Source organism: Heteronotia binoei, chromosome 14 (assembly GCF_032191835.1).
Source record: "Heteronotia binoei isolate CCM8104 ecotype False Entrance Well chromosome 14, APGP_CSIRO_Hbin_v1, whole genome shotgun sequence".
Taxonomy (NCBI): domain Eukaryota; kingdom Metazoa; phylum Chordata; class Lepidosauria; order Squamata; family Gekkonidae; genus Heteronotia; species Heteronotia binoei.
The window spans coordinates 27482677-27499922 of NC_083236.1; the positions used below are offsets into that span (position 1 = coordinate 27482677).

A 17246-nucleotide genomic window follows, 5' to 3' on the forward strand; every position below is an offset into this window, starting at 1 on the left:
TCCCTCAATCCGACCTACCTTCAACGCATTTTCAGATGTTTCGGAACACCCATGGTGGATGCCTTTGCTTCCAGGGACAATGCCAAATGCCCACGCTATTTTTCGAGAAGGGGGAACGACGCCTTCCTTCACAGCTGGACGGGCCCTCTTCACTACATCTTCCCACCAACCCCTCTACTGACTCGGGTACTGATGAAGATCGCACGAGACGGCACGGACTGCATCCTGGTAGCCCCTTGGTGGCCACGGCAACTGTGGTTCACGAGACTTCTCCAGTTATCTCATCACACCTACCGTCGCCTCCCTCTTGTGAGCGACCTTCTGTCCCAAGCCAATGGTCAGATACTGCACCACAATCCTCAGGTACTGGCCTTAACGGCCTGGAGAATTCGACCTCCTGCCTCTCCGCAGAGGTAGCCCACATTATTCTCAACGCGAGGAAGCCCTCCACGAGGCTTTCGTACCAACGTAAATGGAAGCGCTTCTGTTCATTCGCGACTGCTAACCATATACCTCCAGAGTCAGTACCTCTCAATATGATCCTAGAGTATTTACTTTCTCTACAGAAATCAGGACTCTGTTACTCATCCCTGAAAGTTCATCTGTCTGCCATCTCTGCGTTCCACAATCCGGTAGACGGTAAAACAGTTTTTTCTCATGCCTTGTCCAAGTCTTTTCTCAAGGGCATGTTGCACCTCAATCCACCCGTTAAACCCCTTGTTCCAACTTGGAGTTTATCCCTAGTTCTTTCCTCGCTTATGAAAGCACCATTTGAACCTATGGCTACCATAGACCTCAACCTTCTTTCCTGGAAGACAGCATTGCTGATTGCCCTTACCTCTGGCAAATGGGCAAGTGACTTATGCGCCTTCCGCCACGATCCTCCTTACACCATTTTCCACAAGGAAAAAGTTGTTCTGAGACCAGACCCTGCATTCCTTCCTAAAGTTGTCTCCCAGTTCCACTTATCGACTTCAACCTCTCTACCAACCTTTTTCCCCAATCCAACCGACCACGGACAACGGGCCTTGCATTCTTTGGATGCAAGAAGGGCTTTATCTTTCTACCTTGATCGTACACGGCTCTTCCGTAAGGACCCTAATCTGTTTGTGGCATACGGAAACCCTTGCAAGGGACACAAAATTTCTACCCAGAGACTATCTAAATGGGTAGTTAGTGCCATTACGCTGTGCTACGAACTGGCTAAACAGCCTCTGCCCGAAGGCCTTAAGGCTCACTCTACTAGAGCGGTCTCGACGTCTTCGGCTTTCCTGCACGGCGTCTCCCTAGAGGACATCTGTGCTGCTGCATCGTGGTCCTCTCCTTCCACGTTCGTCTCCCATTATGCGTTGGACGTTCGTGCGAGACGTGACACCTCCTTCGGCCAAGCGGTCCTCAGATCCATCTTTCACTGAGATGAGGGGTGAGTGCAGCCGCTTATATTCCTATGTCGTACAATCTTTGTTGTTGGCCATGTGACTAACTTCTTTCTTTTCCAGCACCCTCCTCCAGGACACTTAGCTGGCTAGTCACCCATGTGTGGGACTGCACAGAGACCACGAAGAAGATAAACAGGTTGCTTACCTGTAACTGATGATCTTCGAGTGGTCATCTGTGCAGTCACACACGCCCACCCAGCCTTCCCCGCTGCTGGCCTTTGGTACTTCTTGCTTAAACTTTTCTAGTCTCACTGCCAGTGGCGGCTGGAAGAAACTGAGTGGAATTGGCGCTCTCCCCCCGCTCCAGGCATGCGCAGTCGCTGCCTGCTCCCCAGGGCGGGAGGAAAGCGCGCCAAAAGACGTTATAAACGAGCTATTGGAGCTCCGAGGTATGGATCCGTTGCCTGCGGCAAGACCCATGTGTGTGACTGCACAGATGACCACTCGAAGATCATCAGTTACAGGTAAGCAACCTGTTTTTTCAGCGTGAACTCTAAGTACGGATTGCGAAACTCCTGCCACTTTCTATCTTTGCTATCATTCCACAAGGCTTCATGTAGGCTAGATTATGCCAGAGAAGCTTGCTCTATAAATTCCCATGAAGTTTACTGAGATGTGCTAGCATAGGTGACTATATGCCTTAAATTAGATGCCAAATAGTAATTATAAATATCAGGAAGGTCTAGGCCTCCATTTTTAGAGGGTTTTGCTAAGTTGTCTGGAAATTCTTGCTCCCCCCCCCCCTGCCCAGATAAATGAATTGGTCATTCTTTGCCATTTTTTAAAATATCCGGTAATGATATTGGTATATTTTGAAAAAGAAATAATAATTTTCGAAATAAAAACGTTTTTATCAGGTCCACTCTCTCAGTTAACGAGAATGAGAATTTTTCCCAAGCCAGAATGCACGACCGTCCTTCTTCCAGTATAGGGCTAAAGTTATAACCAAATAGGTCTTTCAACCTATTAGGAACTATTATTCCCAGATGTCTCCATTTGTCCTTTACCCATTTAAAGGGAAAGGACTTAGAAATGTTTTCTCTAGAATTATATCCCCCATTTTCCAAATATATGGAATATAATTCTGATTTGTTGTAGTTAATCACAAAACCAGAACATAGACTAAACTCATCTATTTCCCTTATCACCTTTTGAAGTGAGGAGACTGGATTTGTTAAATAAAACACTCATCGTCAGCAAAGAAACTAGCTGTAAAGGTATTTTTGTGTATTTCTATTTCCTGAATTTGGTTGTTTGATCTAATTGCAAATGATAGCGGTTCTAATAATAAATTTTTAATAACATTTTTAATAATAACGTTTTATTTATAACCCGCCCTCCCCACCGAGGCAGGCTCAGGGCGGCTAACAACATATCAATACAATAAATTATACAATAGGTATTAAAAACAGCATTTAACCTTAAAAACATTCCAGTTTAAAATTACACATTAATGATAACGCAAATAGATAAGGAGACAGGGGACAACCCTGTCTAGTGCCTCTGTGTAGGGGGAAATCCTTTGAATTATAACCATTAATACTGATTCTTGCTGTCGGTTTTTGGTATATTGCTGCCAACGACTGTGGAAATTTAGGGCCGAAATTCACATTTTCCAATAGGGTTTGCAAATATATTGGTTCCACCCTATCAAACGCCTTGTCTGCGTCTAAAGACAGTATGACAGATGGTATGCTCTGGTGCCTACAATGAGTTATGAGATTTAAAGTTTTCCTTACATTGTCTGCCAGGGAGCGACCCGGAATAAATCCTGTTTGTTCCGTATGTACGTACCGATCAATTACTGCACCCAATCTATTAGCTAGAAGCGTTGCAAATATTTTAAAGTCATGATTGAATACAGAAATTGGTAGGTATGATGCTGGGTACTCTTTATCTTTCCCTGGCTTAGGGAGAACTATCATTCTAGCCTCCACCCATGTTGGAGGAATTCTACCCATGTCCATTACGTGATTACATAAATCCACTAGTGGTTGTGTTAGGATGTCTTTGAATTTTTTGTAAAATTTTATAGGATATCCGTCCCTTCCTGATGCTTTATTATTCTTAATTGATGATAACGTTTTCTCTATCTCTGTTACTGTAACTGGTTTATTTAGTAATTCTTGATGGTCGTTCGATAATTTCGTTTTATAATTTATTGTGTCCTTCAGTTTAGTGTTAGTAGAGGAATATAGATGTCTATAATAGTCCACAAATACCTCTACTAAACCTTTTGTGGAGTTTTCAGAAAAGTTCTGACGGTTTTTAATAGAGAATATTAAATTGCTAGATTTCTTCTTCTGTGTTCTATATTTCAGTAGCTTTAAAAATTTGGTGTTTTAGTAATGTATCTCTGTTGTATAAAGCATCTTTTTGGATAGTGTTAGTGTCCAAAAGTTTCAGTTTAGATCTAGCCATATTTAATTTCTGTAGGGTACGTTTACCTCCATACTTCATGTGCTTTTTTTCTAACCTTCGAATTTCCAAAATAATATCTGATTTTTTTTTTGTCCTTTTCTTTCTTGCAGGCTGAAGCTAAAGAAATAAGACTACCTCTTAAAGTAGCTTTAAAGGCCTCCCATACCTTTTCCTGCAATACCCTGCAATCTTTATTAAATAAAAAATATTCTTTAATGTCTTTTTCAATTTACGTGCAAATAGATTCTTTACTCAGTAATATTTTATTTAAAGTCCATGAAGGTTTTTCTCCCAAGTCAGGAGATAAAATAAAAAAACCTGTTATCCATGAATGGTCTGATATGGTCCTGGAACCGATTTCTACAGAACCCATATTATTAATAAATGATGCTGAAGCTATAATGAAGTCAATTCTAGTGTATGTATCATGGACTGGTGAATTGTATGTATACTCACGAACCCCTGGGTTCTGCGCCCTCCAGACATCGGTTAGATTAAATGCTGTTAGAAGTTTTCCTAGATCTGAATCTGGAGCTGATTTGCTTTCCTTACATTTTCTAAAGGATGTATCAAGAGAAAAGTTAGCAATACTATTTAAATCACAACCAATAATAAGTTCCCCCCTTTGAAATGATTGAAGCTCTAGCAATGTTGATTTTAAAAATTGAGTCTGTCCTACATTTGGAGCATAAATTGAAGCTACTGTGATTTCATGGCCATCTAGTGTTCCAGATACAAAAACAAATCTCCCATTAGGATCAATTTTGGTCTGTAAGCAATGAAATGGAGCTGATCTAGAAAACAAAATAGCTACTCCCCTAGCTTTGGAAGATCCATTCGCATAGTAAGACTGCGATATCCAACTTAAGTTTAGCAATCGTGTTTTGACCTTTTTAGCATGCGTTTCTTGTAAGCATATAACATTCGGTTTTTCCCTCTTTAACAATTTAGCAATCCTTTTTTGTTTAATTGGGTTTTTAAAGCCTCTGCAGTTCTATGAAAATACCTTATAGGTACCTGTCATTACTTCCTTCCCTAAAACAACCAATAACAATAACCATAAAAAATTACCAACTATATATAACAATTTTCACCAAAACACCCCTCTTAGTATCTAGAAGGAAAGCTTCCTCTCTCTTCCCTTAGGAAGAATTTATAAGGACAAAAACCACCAACTGTCCCTAGCCGGAAACTAATTCTTGTTTAGGAGGCACTTATTCAATATTGTTCCAATCTAGCATAACTCAAGCGCTCCCCCTTCCTCACTCTTTAATTAAATTTGGGTACATAATAAAGAAATTAATGTTTGGTATAGTAATCCTTTCTTTTTGTAACATCAAACTTAAACTCTAATGTTATACCTTTAAACAATGAATTCCAAGCCATCTTAAAACATCCAGCATAACATACTAGTTATCTTAATAACCATTATAAAGATTTTATCAGTAATAGAATATGTACATATCAAGCAAGCCAATAAACTTCATTGTTAATAGATTCTCTCCAATTTTTATATGCCACTAGATCTCTCCCCGGTGTAAACCAGTTTTGCCCTAGAAAAGCCATCATTGGTGAAGTTGGAGGTGCAAGTTAAGCTGCTCTTAATATGTTTGTTTGGAGAAACTGCTTATATTGAGATAGATAAACTAATATGCTCCTTGTTTACTATTTTTCTTATCTCTCCACTTTTTACGTTATTTTAAATTTGATCTTTTTCTCTATCCATTTAAAATATGTAAGTTAGAAGGATAAAGAAATGTTTGTTTATATGCCTATCTAAATGATGACATTGTTAAAATAACAACTCAGTTTGTATTTTTAATATGGTTAAGCTTATCCAGTTAGTTCTGTGTTGAGACCTTGGTGACTTTTTTTTAATATATCTATGTTTGCTGAAGAAGAATAGTTCAGACTTGTATTTTAAGTAATAGTTTAGTAAAAAGTGTACAATGGAAAATGGAGACGGTAGAATATAAGGGGAAAACTGAATACTTGCAGGTAGACAGGATTAGGTATTTTGTTTTGAAGTAAAAATGTAACTGATATATTTGCAGCTTTCTTTGTTTCTGATCTCCCACTCTGTATTTCCCCTTCCCTCTTTATGCTTCTGTACTTGTGCTCATGCTTTTTCTTTTTGTAGTTAAAATTAATAGAAATTATAAAATTGAAATTGAAAAATTAATTCATTGAATTTAACTTATTAGTAATGGATTCTGTTATTTATTTATTTATATTAGGTATTATTAATAATATGAACCTCTTTTAACCCTCTGCTCTATGTATTTCCTAATTACTAGTATCTCCCGTTCCTTCTTATCTATACATCCTAGCCTAAATACCTCCATTCTCTCCATCCCATTTCCATCAACACACTCACACTCATACCCCCCGATACTAATTACTCCCATTTCCTTTTCTCCCCCACCCCTCCCTTATACTCTCACACATACCCCCCCAATCCTCCCATTTTCCTTTCCTCCCCCCACCCCTCCCTTATACGCCACCTTTTATCCTCATGCAATCATCCACACCCTTCTTTTTTTATCCCCCCCTTCCCAAAACTTTTCTGCTCCTATTAACACTGTAGATCAAATACTTAGAGAACTGTGTACAACATATTCAACTACAACCAAGCGTTCTTAAAAAGTTCCTTGCTCCGTCCTGTAGGCTTAGACTTGCATAATTGTCTGCTTCTTCGCCTCAGCAACAGTTTGAACAAAGCTCTGTCTTTGCGCCAATATGCGATCTCCTTTAAGTATCGTTGTTATCCGCTCTCATTTCATTTTCGTCCTCCTCTGTAAGCTTTATATTTAATTGGGAAAGTACTGCCCTTCCTGTATCCGCTGAATCAATTTTAAACGTCGAGCCATTCCTGTGCATTATAATTTCTGACAAGTTATTCCATCTAAACTTTATGTTTGAGTTGAATAACTTGGTTGCAAAAAACTTTAGCCTTCTACGCTTAATCCAATGCTTCCTGTGACAAGTCCAGAAGAACAATGACTCTCTGATTATTGTGAAGTATGGAGCCTCTAGATCTGACCTCCTTCATGATATGATCTCTTGTTCTAGGGGAAATAAACTGCACAAAGATGTCCCGCAGTCTATTTCTCCACGTCATTGCTAACGGCACCAGTCTAGTTGCTTTCGCTATTGCTGGTGTTATCCCTTCCTCCATATTCAGAGAGCGCGCAAGCCAGTTTGAAATGTAATTAGATAAATCCATCCATCCCTCCGCGCCCTCCTCCACTCCGCGAAATTTCAAGTTAAGATTTCTCCAACGCTGTTCCAGTATTAAGATCCTTTCCTCCAGCCTTCGCTCATTAGAATTAATTTCTTTAATCTCAGTCTTTAATTCTAAGGAGACTTCTGCTGCCTGCTCTGCCACTTTAGCTGTAATATCAAGTTCCGTGGCTAAATAATTGATTTTTTAATTTATAGGCTCTATGCATTTAGCTGTAGCAACTTTAAAATAATCGTTAAGAGCTTGCCTTAGAATCCGAAGATCTTTTCTTGTTATTGGAGCTGAGTCGTCCTCCTGTGGCTCAGGGCTGTTAGGAGCTGCTTCGGGCACCATTTTTTCACTCGTATCTCGCATCTTCTTCTTCCCCATTGGTGATTGATTTTTGCTAAAATAGTCCTTTACAGACGCCAATTTTGTTCATTTTGTGCTTCTTTTGCTCCTAGACTGGTTTCCCATTAATATTTTCATATTTGTACCTGATGATCTATCGTAGGGTTTGTTTTGTAGAGTTAAGGGGAGAGAGCGCTGCAGTTAAGTGCCCACCATACACCCGCGAAGCTCCACCCGTCCTTTTTTCACCTTCTTGATTAAAACACACACACACACTTCAAACACCAATACATCAGATGATGGATAGGAAAGTATTATTTTGTTTGTTTGTTTGTTTGCATTTATATCCCGCCCTTCCCAAACACCCTTCCCAATAGGGGTGCTCAGGAACAGGCAGAGGAATTGAGGAGACAGGAAACAAAATTGCCAAAAGCAGCAGTTCCTGGTGAGCTTGGCCCACATGAAACCATGTACCCCACAATGGCAACCCTAAAGTAAGAAAGGGCCCAGTGCCCCTCCAGATGCAAATCACCACCATTCTTCTTTACAGGGCACTTAATTGTGTTTGCATACATTTTTTGAACACAAGAACCATTAAAAGGAAGGCTACCCATCAATTTATGGCAGAGGCAAGATTTACACTTTTGACAGGCCAAGGTATTCCATACTAGTCTGGTACTAGACAATTTCTGGTCATTGACTCTGTTGAGGAACTAATTACACAATCTCCTCCTTCAACTCTTGCTTGTCTGCTTTTGCTGGCACAGGGATAACCACTCTTCTCTACTGACTCATTGATAGGAAAAGATTAGCCATTATATTTTTTCATGATGTAGGTGATATTCAGAGGAACAGCAGGACGTTACGTTAGTATGTTAGTATGTTGTGTGCTTACAATAAACAATAAAGTAAAAAAAAAAAAGATATTCAGAGGAACAGCAGGACAAGACCCCCTGTTGCACACTGCTGAATACATGAAATGTATTGCTTTGCAGAACATGGCTAAAACAACGAGAAGCTCACAGTGAAAGTTTTCCATTTAGAAGCCTTGAACCTGCGGTGTCAGAGAAGGAGAAAGGATCTGGTAAAGACCCTCAAGATATACAGGTACTTCCTTTTTAGTAGCCCTATGTATGTAAGAAAAGACTGTTGCCATCCAGATATAATTCTTGTGGGTTAGGTTTAGGGTCAGGCTCTGTCTGTATTATCCTCCTCCTTTGGTGGAGGTACAAGTTTGTACTGTTCAGACAGCATTTTCATAGTGCCCTGATTTGAGGAAGAATTTGTACAATCAGGAGTATCAAATGGCAAAGTATTTCCTGGACTGGTGCACTTCTGGCTGCATGAGATAAGGTTGATGGGTGATCTCCCAGATAAGAAATTCCCAGCACTGATATTGGCCTTTCCACTAGCATGCTAGTTTTCTAGCTGCAAAGTGTTCTCAACAAGGTGGTCTGCCTACCCACTGCCTGAAATCGACCAGCAGGTCTGAATAAACTGGGGTGGTTCCAGGGGAGAAGGCTACTCCCCCTCCTGGATCAATTTAAAGAAGCTGACCCAGTTTTTGGAGGAGGAGGAGCCTTCCCAGAGGTAACTAACTGCCCCATTGCCTGGACTTCTGGAGAAGAAGCTTCTCTCCTTGATGCTACTGACTGGAAAAACTGTCCCCTGATACATATGTTTTGAACACCTCAGCATATTTGGCCAGGGAACAGGGAAACTAGGAATGTGGTTAGGTTAAAGCCTGGAGTTTGGAAAAGAGGAAACATGAGAATGAGTGTGTGACTCTATAGAAGGTTCTAACAGAATGCCATTCTGTCATGAGTCTGCTTGCGGAGAGGGTGGGATAAAAGTTGAAAGTAATAAATAAATGTGAAAATGCAGAGCAATACCGATTTCTCACTAGCATTGCTCTGCTCTATGCTTCTGTTTTCCCCCAGCCCAAGTGATCGATTTCCCATCAGTTACTTTGCAGGCACATTTTGACACACAGCTCCCTCTAGTTCCCCTTGCAGTTTCTTAATCCTTAAAAAACAGCATCACAAAGCCACGAGGGGAACTGGGGAGAGCCGCTCATCAAAATGCACCTGCAGAGCAACTGGTGGGAAATTGGTTGTGTGCACTGGGGAAAACAGAAGCCTGGGGGCAGAGCAACGCTAGTGAGAAATCGGTACAAGTCTTCTTGGTGCTTAACTGGCTTATAGCAGGTCTGCCTTGAAAATCCAAACTATTCAACTCATAGCTTTCTCCCCCCCCAAAAAAAGGTTTCCAGCAGCTGCAGTTCTGTGAGCTTTCCAGCACAAAAATGTCTTCAATCTAAACACCGCCCCCCCCCCCAAAAAAAAAAAATGAAATACCCAAAGTGCCTAGTTTTCTTAGGGGAACTCTGATTGAGAAAACAAAACCCAGCAGTGTAACTGGACTGAGTAAATGCATCTTTAGCTTTTTAAAAATGTGCCCTCTCTTTTTCTTTTGGAGCACTCTTATATTGCCATGAATGTAAACCAATGTGCTAATAATTGGAGCAGAGTCAGAGAAGCAGAAGATGCAGAAGAGAGCGACCAGGAGAAGGACAGATACACACGCATTTCTCCAGTCAAGGGAGCAAAGCGGAGAAACAGCTGGGAAGGATACTGTCAGGTCACAGATGTGAGGGAAAATTCTTGTGGGCACACACAGCCAGGGAGCCCCCCAAGGAAAAAAGGGGCAAAAGGCAATTTACCGAAGAAGTCTGACTGCAAAGACACTCCTATCCAGAGGCTCATTTCTCTGGTGCAGGGCTGGGATATGGCAAATCGCAAACACTATGAAGCCTCGCAGGTGCCTACATCTGTTGGAGAGCCTTCTTGCAAAAATCCTGAAAGGATGGCTCCCTTCAAGCTGCTGCCAGCCAGTCCCGCAAGGTTTACCACTCCTGAACAACCTGGTAATGGCCTTGTTCTCAGAGCTGCACCAAGAGTTCAACAATACTTGACCAACAGTGGCCAGTGCTTTCCAGGCACCCCAGCTACAGGGGGATGGCTGCTCAGGGCTGGTGGACCAAGCATTCTGGAACAGATCTGTCCAGTCAAGAAGCTGAGTAGCCAGCCAGAGAGAGAGGAAGGTGAGGCTGAAGGGGCTGGGTTTGCTGCTTGTAAATTAGCTACTTGGTGATGATGCCAGCCGATGTTAGAAACAAGTGATTTCTCTCCTTCCCTCTTTTCTTCCTCAGAGTTTGGGACCTTGCAGAGAAAACTCAATTCAGCACATTTATTTGTTCATTTTAAGCTGTTTTTATGCTACTTTTCTAACTGACAGGGCCGCCAAGGCAGTGAATGATCAAAACCATTTAAAAATTGACTTAGTTAAAATACATATATAAAACAATTAAATCAACAGGTAAAATACATAAACAAGAAGTTGGGTCCAATGAAGGAATGCCAAACAATAGAGCAGTCTTCACCTGCTGGTAGAGGACCATGATTGAGGGGTGCAGACAAGGAAACGTAGTTTTGGTGCTAGGAACAAAAAGGCTCTTTCTCAGGCTGCCAGCCTTCTAATTTCAAATATAAGGTTGTCAGCCCTGTGCTGTCAATCTCTGGGGACAGTTGTGGGGCAGAGACTGCGGAGGGAGAGCAGCACTGATGCTTTGATGTCACATCTGGGTGAACACTGAAAGTGATATCCTGACATCACTTTAGGAATCTCCCTAGTCTACATCACAAAGACCACAGAGAGTTGGTGAAGTTCCTAGACTTTCATGGACACTCACCTCACCCAGAAGTGATATAATGGTTTCTGTGCTGTGCCCCTCCCCCCATTTTTTATACTGTTGCACTATCGTGTGAGCATGGAGGATGCAGTGCAGGGGCAGGAGGTTGCTTGCCATGGGCAGGCAACTGGTAAACCTACTCAGATGGTGGGGGCAGCAAAAGGACAGCACTGAAGATGACTGGAGGTTTCCCTGGCCAGCTAGCATCTTGCTCAGTGTCACACTTTTTTGATGCTGGGCCAGAAGATGCTGATGTTCTGGGCCAGGCAGCAAGATGATCAGTGAGCCTCTCTGTATGATCAGATGATGCATACAAAACAGCGCTTGCACCTGTGCCACGGGACAGAGACTGTGCTGGTCTTCCTCAGACGATCTCTGCAGACAGCTGGATCAAGGTGGATTGGCACTGCTGTTACTGTTAAATCTAACAGAGGTGTTTGACATGGCTGACCATGATCTGTTGGCTGTTTGTGGACAAGCCTTGAACTGGCTTATTTTATTCCTCCAGGGTCAGGGACAGAGGATGACGCTGAGAGAAAGTGTCCCAAGCAGCAGTTCTCTTTCTTATGCTGTTTAATATCTATCTGTGCTTTCTTGTCCAGCGGGCATGGAGTTTTGGGCTGGGTTGTAACTGGTATGCTTGTGACACCCAGCTATATGTTGGACAGCTACTGCCCAGCCTAATTTGGCTGTGGGATTGGAGGCTGTGGCTCGATGGTTAAAGCAGAACGGACTGAGCCTGAATCCATCAAAGATGGAGGTTCTGTGGCTGGACAGGGGTAACCTGAGGTTGAGGTGTCAGCATGGAGCAGCATGGATGTTGACTTCATAGTCTATGTGGACACAGATCCATCTTGTGCTGCACAAACTGCACTGGCTGCCCATTGAGTACTGGATCAGTTGCAGGGTGCTGCTGGTACTTACCTTTAAAGCCTTATACAGCCAGGGGCCACCATACCTTTTGAACCACCTCTCCCTATATGAGCCCTGTAAGACTTTATGATTGGCAACTCAACATCTCCTGGTGGTCCCTGGCCTCAGAGACCTCCAACTTGCCTTGACTAGGACCAGGGCTATTTTGGCCCTGGCCCTTGCCTGGTGGAGTTAGCTTCCTTTGGAGATCATGGACATCATCATCATCACCTCCAGGTTCCTTTTTCAAAACAGTAGTGCACTATTTTACTTGCATTTAATTGCATTCTCCCCTTACAAAAATGGCACTCTAAACGTCATTTCAAAAGGAGAGGCGGATCACAAAGCTTCTAGAGAATTTTTAAAACCTACAAATTGGTAGTGCATTGCTGTGCTGGAGAAGGGAATAATATATATGTATTTATTAAAACCTTAGTATCCCATATTTCCTCATGGTTCAAAGTGGATTACAGTAATAATTAAAAACATTTTCAGGTTAAAAGCAAAATAAACAAACAACAAATCCCAGATCTCTCCCTCTTTACTGGTAGTTGCCAGCTCTGAGGGTTTTTAAAACAAGTATGGCCTTATAAAACAATAAGGGAATACTCAGAAGAATTAAAAATATTGGTTTATCGTATGTTGTTTACAGATAGATAGCAGTCACTGCAAAGTAAAAAGGGACATTTTAAAATATACTAATAGCAGATAAAAGGTTGAATCCAGCAGTTTATAAGAGTACAAGGAGGAGGTCAAAATCAGCCTCTTCTTCATCTTCCAACAGAGCAATTAGGATGCAAGATACAACCACCTTATGACTGTTTGAACTGCATCACATTTCTCTCCACAGCAACATTCTCTGAACCAGTCAAGAAGGTCATTGATGAGCCATGGAGTGCTGGATTGATTCTTAAAGTTGAACACCCTCCAATTGTGGCTGGTGATGGTTCATGCATGTCTCATGTAGACAGCACCCTCTACAGCACATGCCAGGAAGGTATCCAGCTGGCCAGTGCACAGACACAAGTGGTGGCCAAAGGTATTGCCTGCAATCTAAATAGGTCTTGGGTAAAGGTACATAGACTTTGCCCTAAAACAGCCCCCCCCCCCCCCCAAAAGAGACCCTGCTCCCTTTTCTGCGATCTGTTGTAAAAATATTTGTAAAAGATTATTCATCCCATGCATTTGAAGAAATGTGCTTTACTTGTGAGAGCTGATGCTGGAATGAACTTTTGACCTTGAAGGTGGTAGTGTACTTTTGCTGTCTGCTCAGGACACACTTTAGTTTTGGTTGTAGCAGTTAGCAACAGAAATGCTGATTGGAAGGCCCTACTTTGAGCAGCCTTTCAGACTGGATGGCCTGGCATTCATTCCAACACTATGCTGCTCCCTCTCCCACATACCTGCACATCAATATATCTGTTCTCAACATGGCCAAATTTGGAAAAACTTAAATCCAGAAAATGGGCCTATGAACCGACAAGACTGTTCTTTCTACGAACCTTTTAAAAAGCCTCAGATTTGCAGAAAAATCTGAAATTGAAAAAGAATACATTGGTCAAAACTCCCCAAAATAATAGAAGCAGCACTTGTATCTTTAAGAAACAAATTCCATCAGTGGCCATTGCTAGGCAACTGCAACAATATTGCCAGCCTTCAAGCCTTGTTTTCTGTCAGTGGGCAGAGGGAGGGAGGGAGGGAGGGCAACGCTCTTTCCAGGGCTGTTTTGGTCCTTGAGGGAGAATGATGGCCAGGCCTGTAAGCAATCCCTGGGTGATGTGATACCACATAACTAGTAAGACTTACCTAGTCCTGGCTGCTTGGTACTGTTCAACAGCAGTCCCCCACCCCACAAAAGCCAATGTGTGTAGAGTTTCAGACTAGGATCTGGGAGACCCAGGGGTGAATAACCACCTTTCCATGGAAGCTCACTGGGTGATCTTGGGCCAGTTACATACTCTCTAATCTACCTCACATGTGTGGATGAAATGGATGAGAGCAGAATGATGTCAGCTGCTCTGGGTTTCCACTGGGGAGAATGAAGGGATATAAATGATGGAAGTAAATCAATAAAGCTGAAGATGGGGAGCAGATAATACATATGTTGGTTGGTGGATGGGAAGGAGAGAAGGAAAGTTGAGGAGATGGGGTTCCCAGGGGAAGAGAAAGAAGAAATAGTGTAGGGAAGAGGATACAGGGGGAAATGAAGTACTCCCTGACCCCTGTAAATCCATGCTGGTTCCCCACTATACAATTGGGCCCAGCTTGGCTGTGCCATTGTTTCCCAAGGGAAAGGCTGTCAGGGGGAGGTAAGGTGGGAAATCTGAAGACAGAGGCAGATAAAGATAGGTTGGCTGGTGGGAGAGAAAGAGGCAGCAAATGGGAGAGTCCCTTCAGGGAAGGAAAAGAGGAAATAGTAAGGGAGGGGAAAATGAGATGCCCCTGCAAGTCTTTGTGGGTCCCCTCCTTGTAACATGCTATTTACAGGATACCCGTGTCATGATTTTGTGTTGGATCCTTACAACTTTCCCACCTTATTACAGCCTCCTTTGACCACCAAAACACTATGTCTGGCATGATGGGACCAAAGCTGTGTGGGGCAATGGCTTTATAAAGGGGGGAAATTGGACAGGACTGAGCGAAAAAGCAGTCTGGATCCAATCAAAGTCTATTGGATTGACCTGCCAAAAACAGAACTGAGTGAGATCCAAGTAGAGTTCAACACTGCTTCCATGGGTAATCAGAAGACATGTGAATCTATGACACAGTGGGATTGTGGCCTACTTTCCAATCCAAGCCCAGATTCACATAAACAGCCTGAGTATATGGAAGAAAATCTTCCTTACACTGATTGACCTCACGGCCAAGTTAGATGTTCCATTTATATCTTCACTGCCATGGGGACTTGTGGTCAGAGAGCAGTGTCAAGTTCCTTGTGGAACCTCCCTTTTGCTGTGCAGCAGAGGCTTGATTTAGATTGGGATGGTGGTGGGGACGAGTAGCTTCAGTGCCTTTTCCCCAGACCCACAGTCAGGGCTGGCATGTGGGAGTTGGTGAGGTAGGCAGCTTCCTGGGGCGCCACCTCACCACAGGGGCGGGGGTGTGCACCCCCTCCCTGTCCCCACTCAAGTGGACCTGCGAAGAAAAAAGGAGCCAGCTTCTCCATGGCCCCCTCTGAAGCGGGAGAGGGCCAGGAAGGCTGCCCCTGAGATGAGGCAGAGATGGCTGCAGGCTGCCTTAGCTCTAATTTTTTGCCCTCTTAGATATCGTCTTTCTGAGCTTCCCATTGTCTCAAGAAGAGATCTTTTATGCCCGGATGTGCCACTGCTTTCTCACAGATGTCATCTTGGACTCTATAAGGCAGAAGGATCCTAAGGAAATTACTGCCCAAGTGGAGTTCTTTGTACAGAGGTTGTGGGTAAGCAGATATTCCATCTCCTGAGTGGATGGAGATCTTCGCAGTGGGTGCCAGGGGGTGGTAGGCTCTGGCCCTTCTCTGACTTTACCTCAAGCTGACCCCTTTGTAGTCTGATGCTGGACCACCAGCCAGAGATTTTTCCAGTCTTCTAGTCTGGATTCTGACAGCTTGGGAATGGATTATGAAGATCATTTTTATCAATCAGCACAGTGCTGGCTTTCTTTTTCCTTAGGGTTGCCAGGTCTGTATTGGAAAATACCTGAAGACTTTGGGGGTGGACCCAGGAGAGGGTGGGGTTTGGGGAAGGGAGGGGAGGGGAGGGGCCTCAGCATGGTACAATGCCATCGAGTCCACTGTTCAAAGGAGCCATTTTCTCCAGGGGAGCTGATCTTTGCCAGCTGGAGATCAGTTATAAAAGCGGGAGATCTCAAGGCCCCACCTGGAGGCTTGAAAACTAGAGAGAGGTCACTCCAGGATATTACAAAAAACAACCACAGGTGCCAGTCTGAAACAGTCTGAACATTTGTGTCGGAGACTTCGGGTCCCTATGTAATGTAACCTTATTGAAAGTTTTTTGGCAGTTGTGGAATGCAGTGGGAATTTTTATAGTTGAAATTGAACATTTGGAGTCCGCCACCCCCACTCTCCTGCAGGATAACCTGTTCTTCAAAGCATCTGCAGAGCCAGCTGGCCCTCAGTGGATCCCCAAAGGGACAAGGCAAGTGGGGTTTGCCTCTGTCAGTGTTTGAGTGGCTTCATTTCTTGTAGACCCTGCAGATCACAGTGAAGGAGTTTGTGGCCAACTTACTGAATGTGGCACCTTTTAAAGCCAAGAGTCATACCTGTGAGATGTTGTTGAAATGGCTTGAGGTAAGTATGTGCTACTGCATCATTCATGCAAAGGATTGGGCTATCCCTTTTGTAGCCTTTTTCTTACATGTGGGAGGCTTATTTTAGCTAAGTAGACTTCAAGAGTTTGGGGCTCAAACCCACATTTGACTTGCAAGGTGGGTCCCTCTTGATTTTTGTTTATGGGCTTTTTCACACAGTCTATGTATTCCGGTATGGAAGCTGGTCATAGGCCCTTTTCACACTTACCAGTGGAAACCGGAAGGGAGTCGGTATTGTGCCGCTTGCAGTAATCCGAGACAGGGATGGGAGTTTTCAGACACATGTTTTTTTTTCTGGTAGGGTTCCGTGATTGAAGCGAGCCATTTCACACTGTTCCGCTCTTATCTCGCTTCCACCAGCGCCAGCCGTTTTTGCCTGCCGGCTCGCGATCTCCAGCTTTTTTTGGGGGGGGGGGGGGAACGTCGGGCTAAGATCGCTATAGCGACATATCACAACAGCAACACCATCGAGATGGCTAGGCTCTATTGAGATAAGTTACCAGGTTTCAGCGGTGGCGATATCTGGCATCTTAATGGAGCCCAGGCATCCCTATGGTGATGCTGTTGTGATACGTCGCTATAGTGCTATAGCACTATAGCGATCTTAGCCCGACATTCAAAAAAAAAAAGCCGGAGATCGTGCGCGCCGGCGGGCGAAAAAGGGCGCGAAAACTGCTCCCGGGTTAGATACTGGACATTTCACACAGCACCCCATAGCGATTTCAACCCGGAAGGAGGGGTTGAAAAGTGGAAGAAGCTGCTCTTTGTAACGACTCAGGCACGCCTCACTACCGGGACAGCTGCGGGAGTGTGTGAAAAGGTGAGAGTATTCCGGTAGCAG

At 43.4% G+C, this 17246-nt stretch overlaps 1 protein-coding gene across 1 annotated transcript in view; it reads left to right on the plus strand.

Moving 5' to 3' along the window:
• Positions 1-17246, plus strand: part of KCTD19 (potassium channel tetramerization domain containing 19) — a 37835-nt gene that overhangs the window by 20216 nt on the left and 373 nt on the right. Inside the window, exons 10-14 of the mRNA XM_060254050.1 lie at positions 8430-8541; positions 9913-10537; positions 12948-13136; positions 15361-15515; positions 16284-16385. Coding sequence (XP_060110033.1) covers positions 8430-8541; positions 9913-10537; positions 12948-13136; positions 15361-15515; positions 16284-16385 — 1183 coding nt within the window. The remainder of the gene's footprint in view (positions 1-8429; positions 8542-9912; positions 10538-12947; positions 13137-15360; positions 15516-16283; positions 16386-17246) is intronic.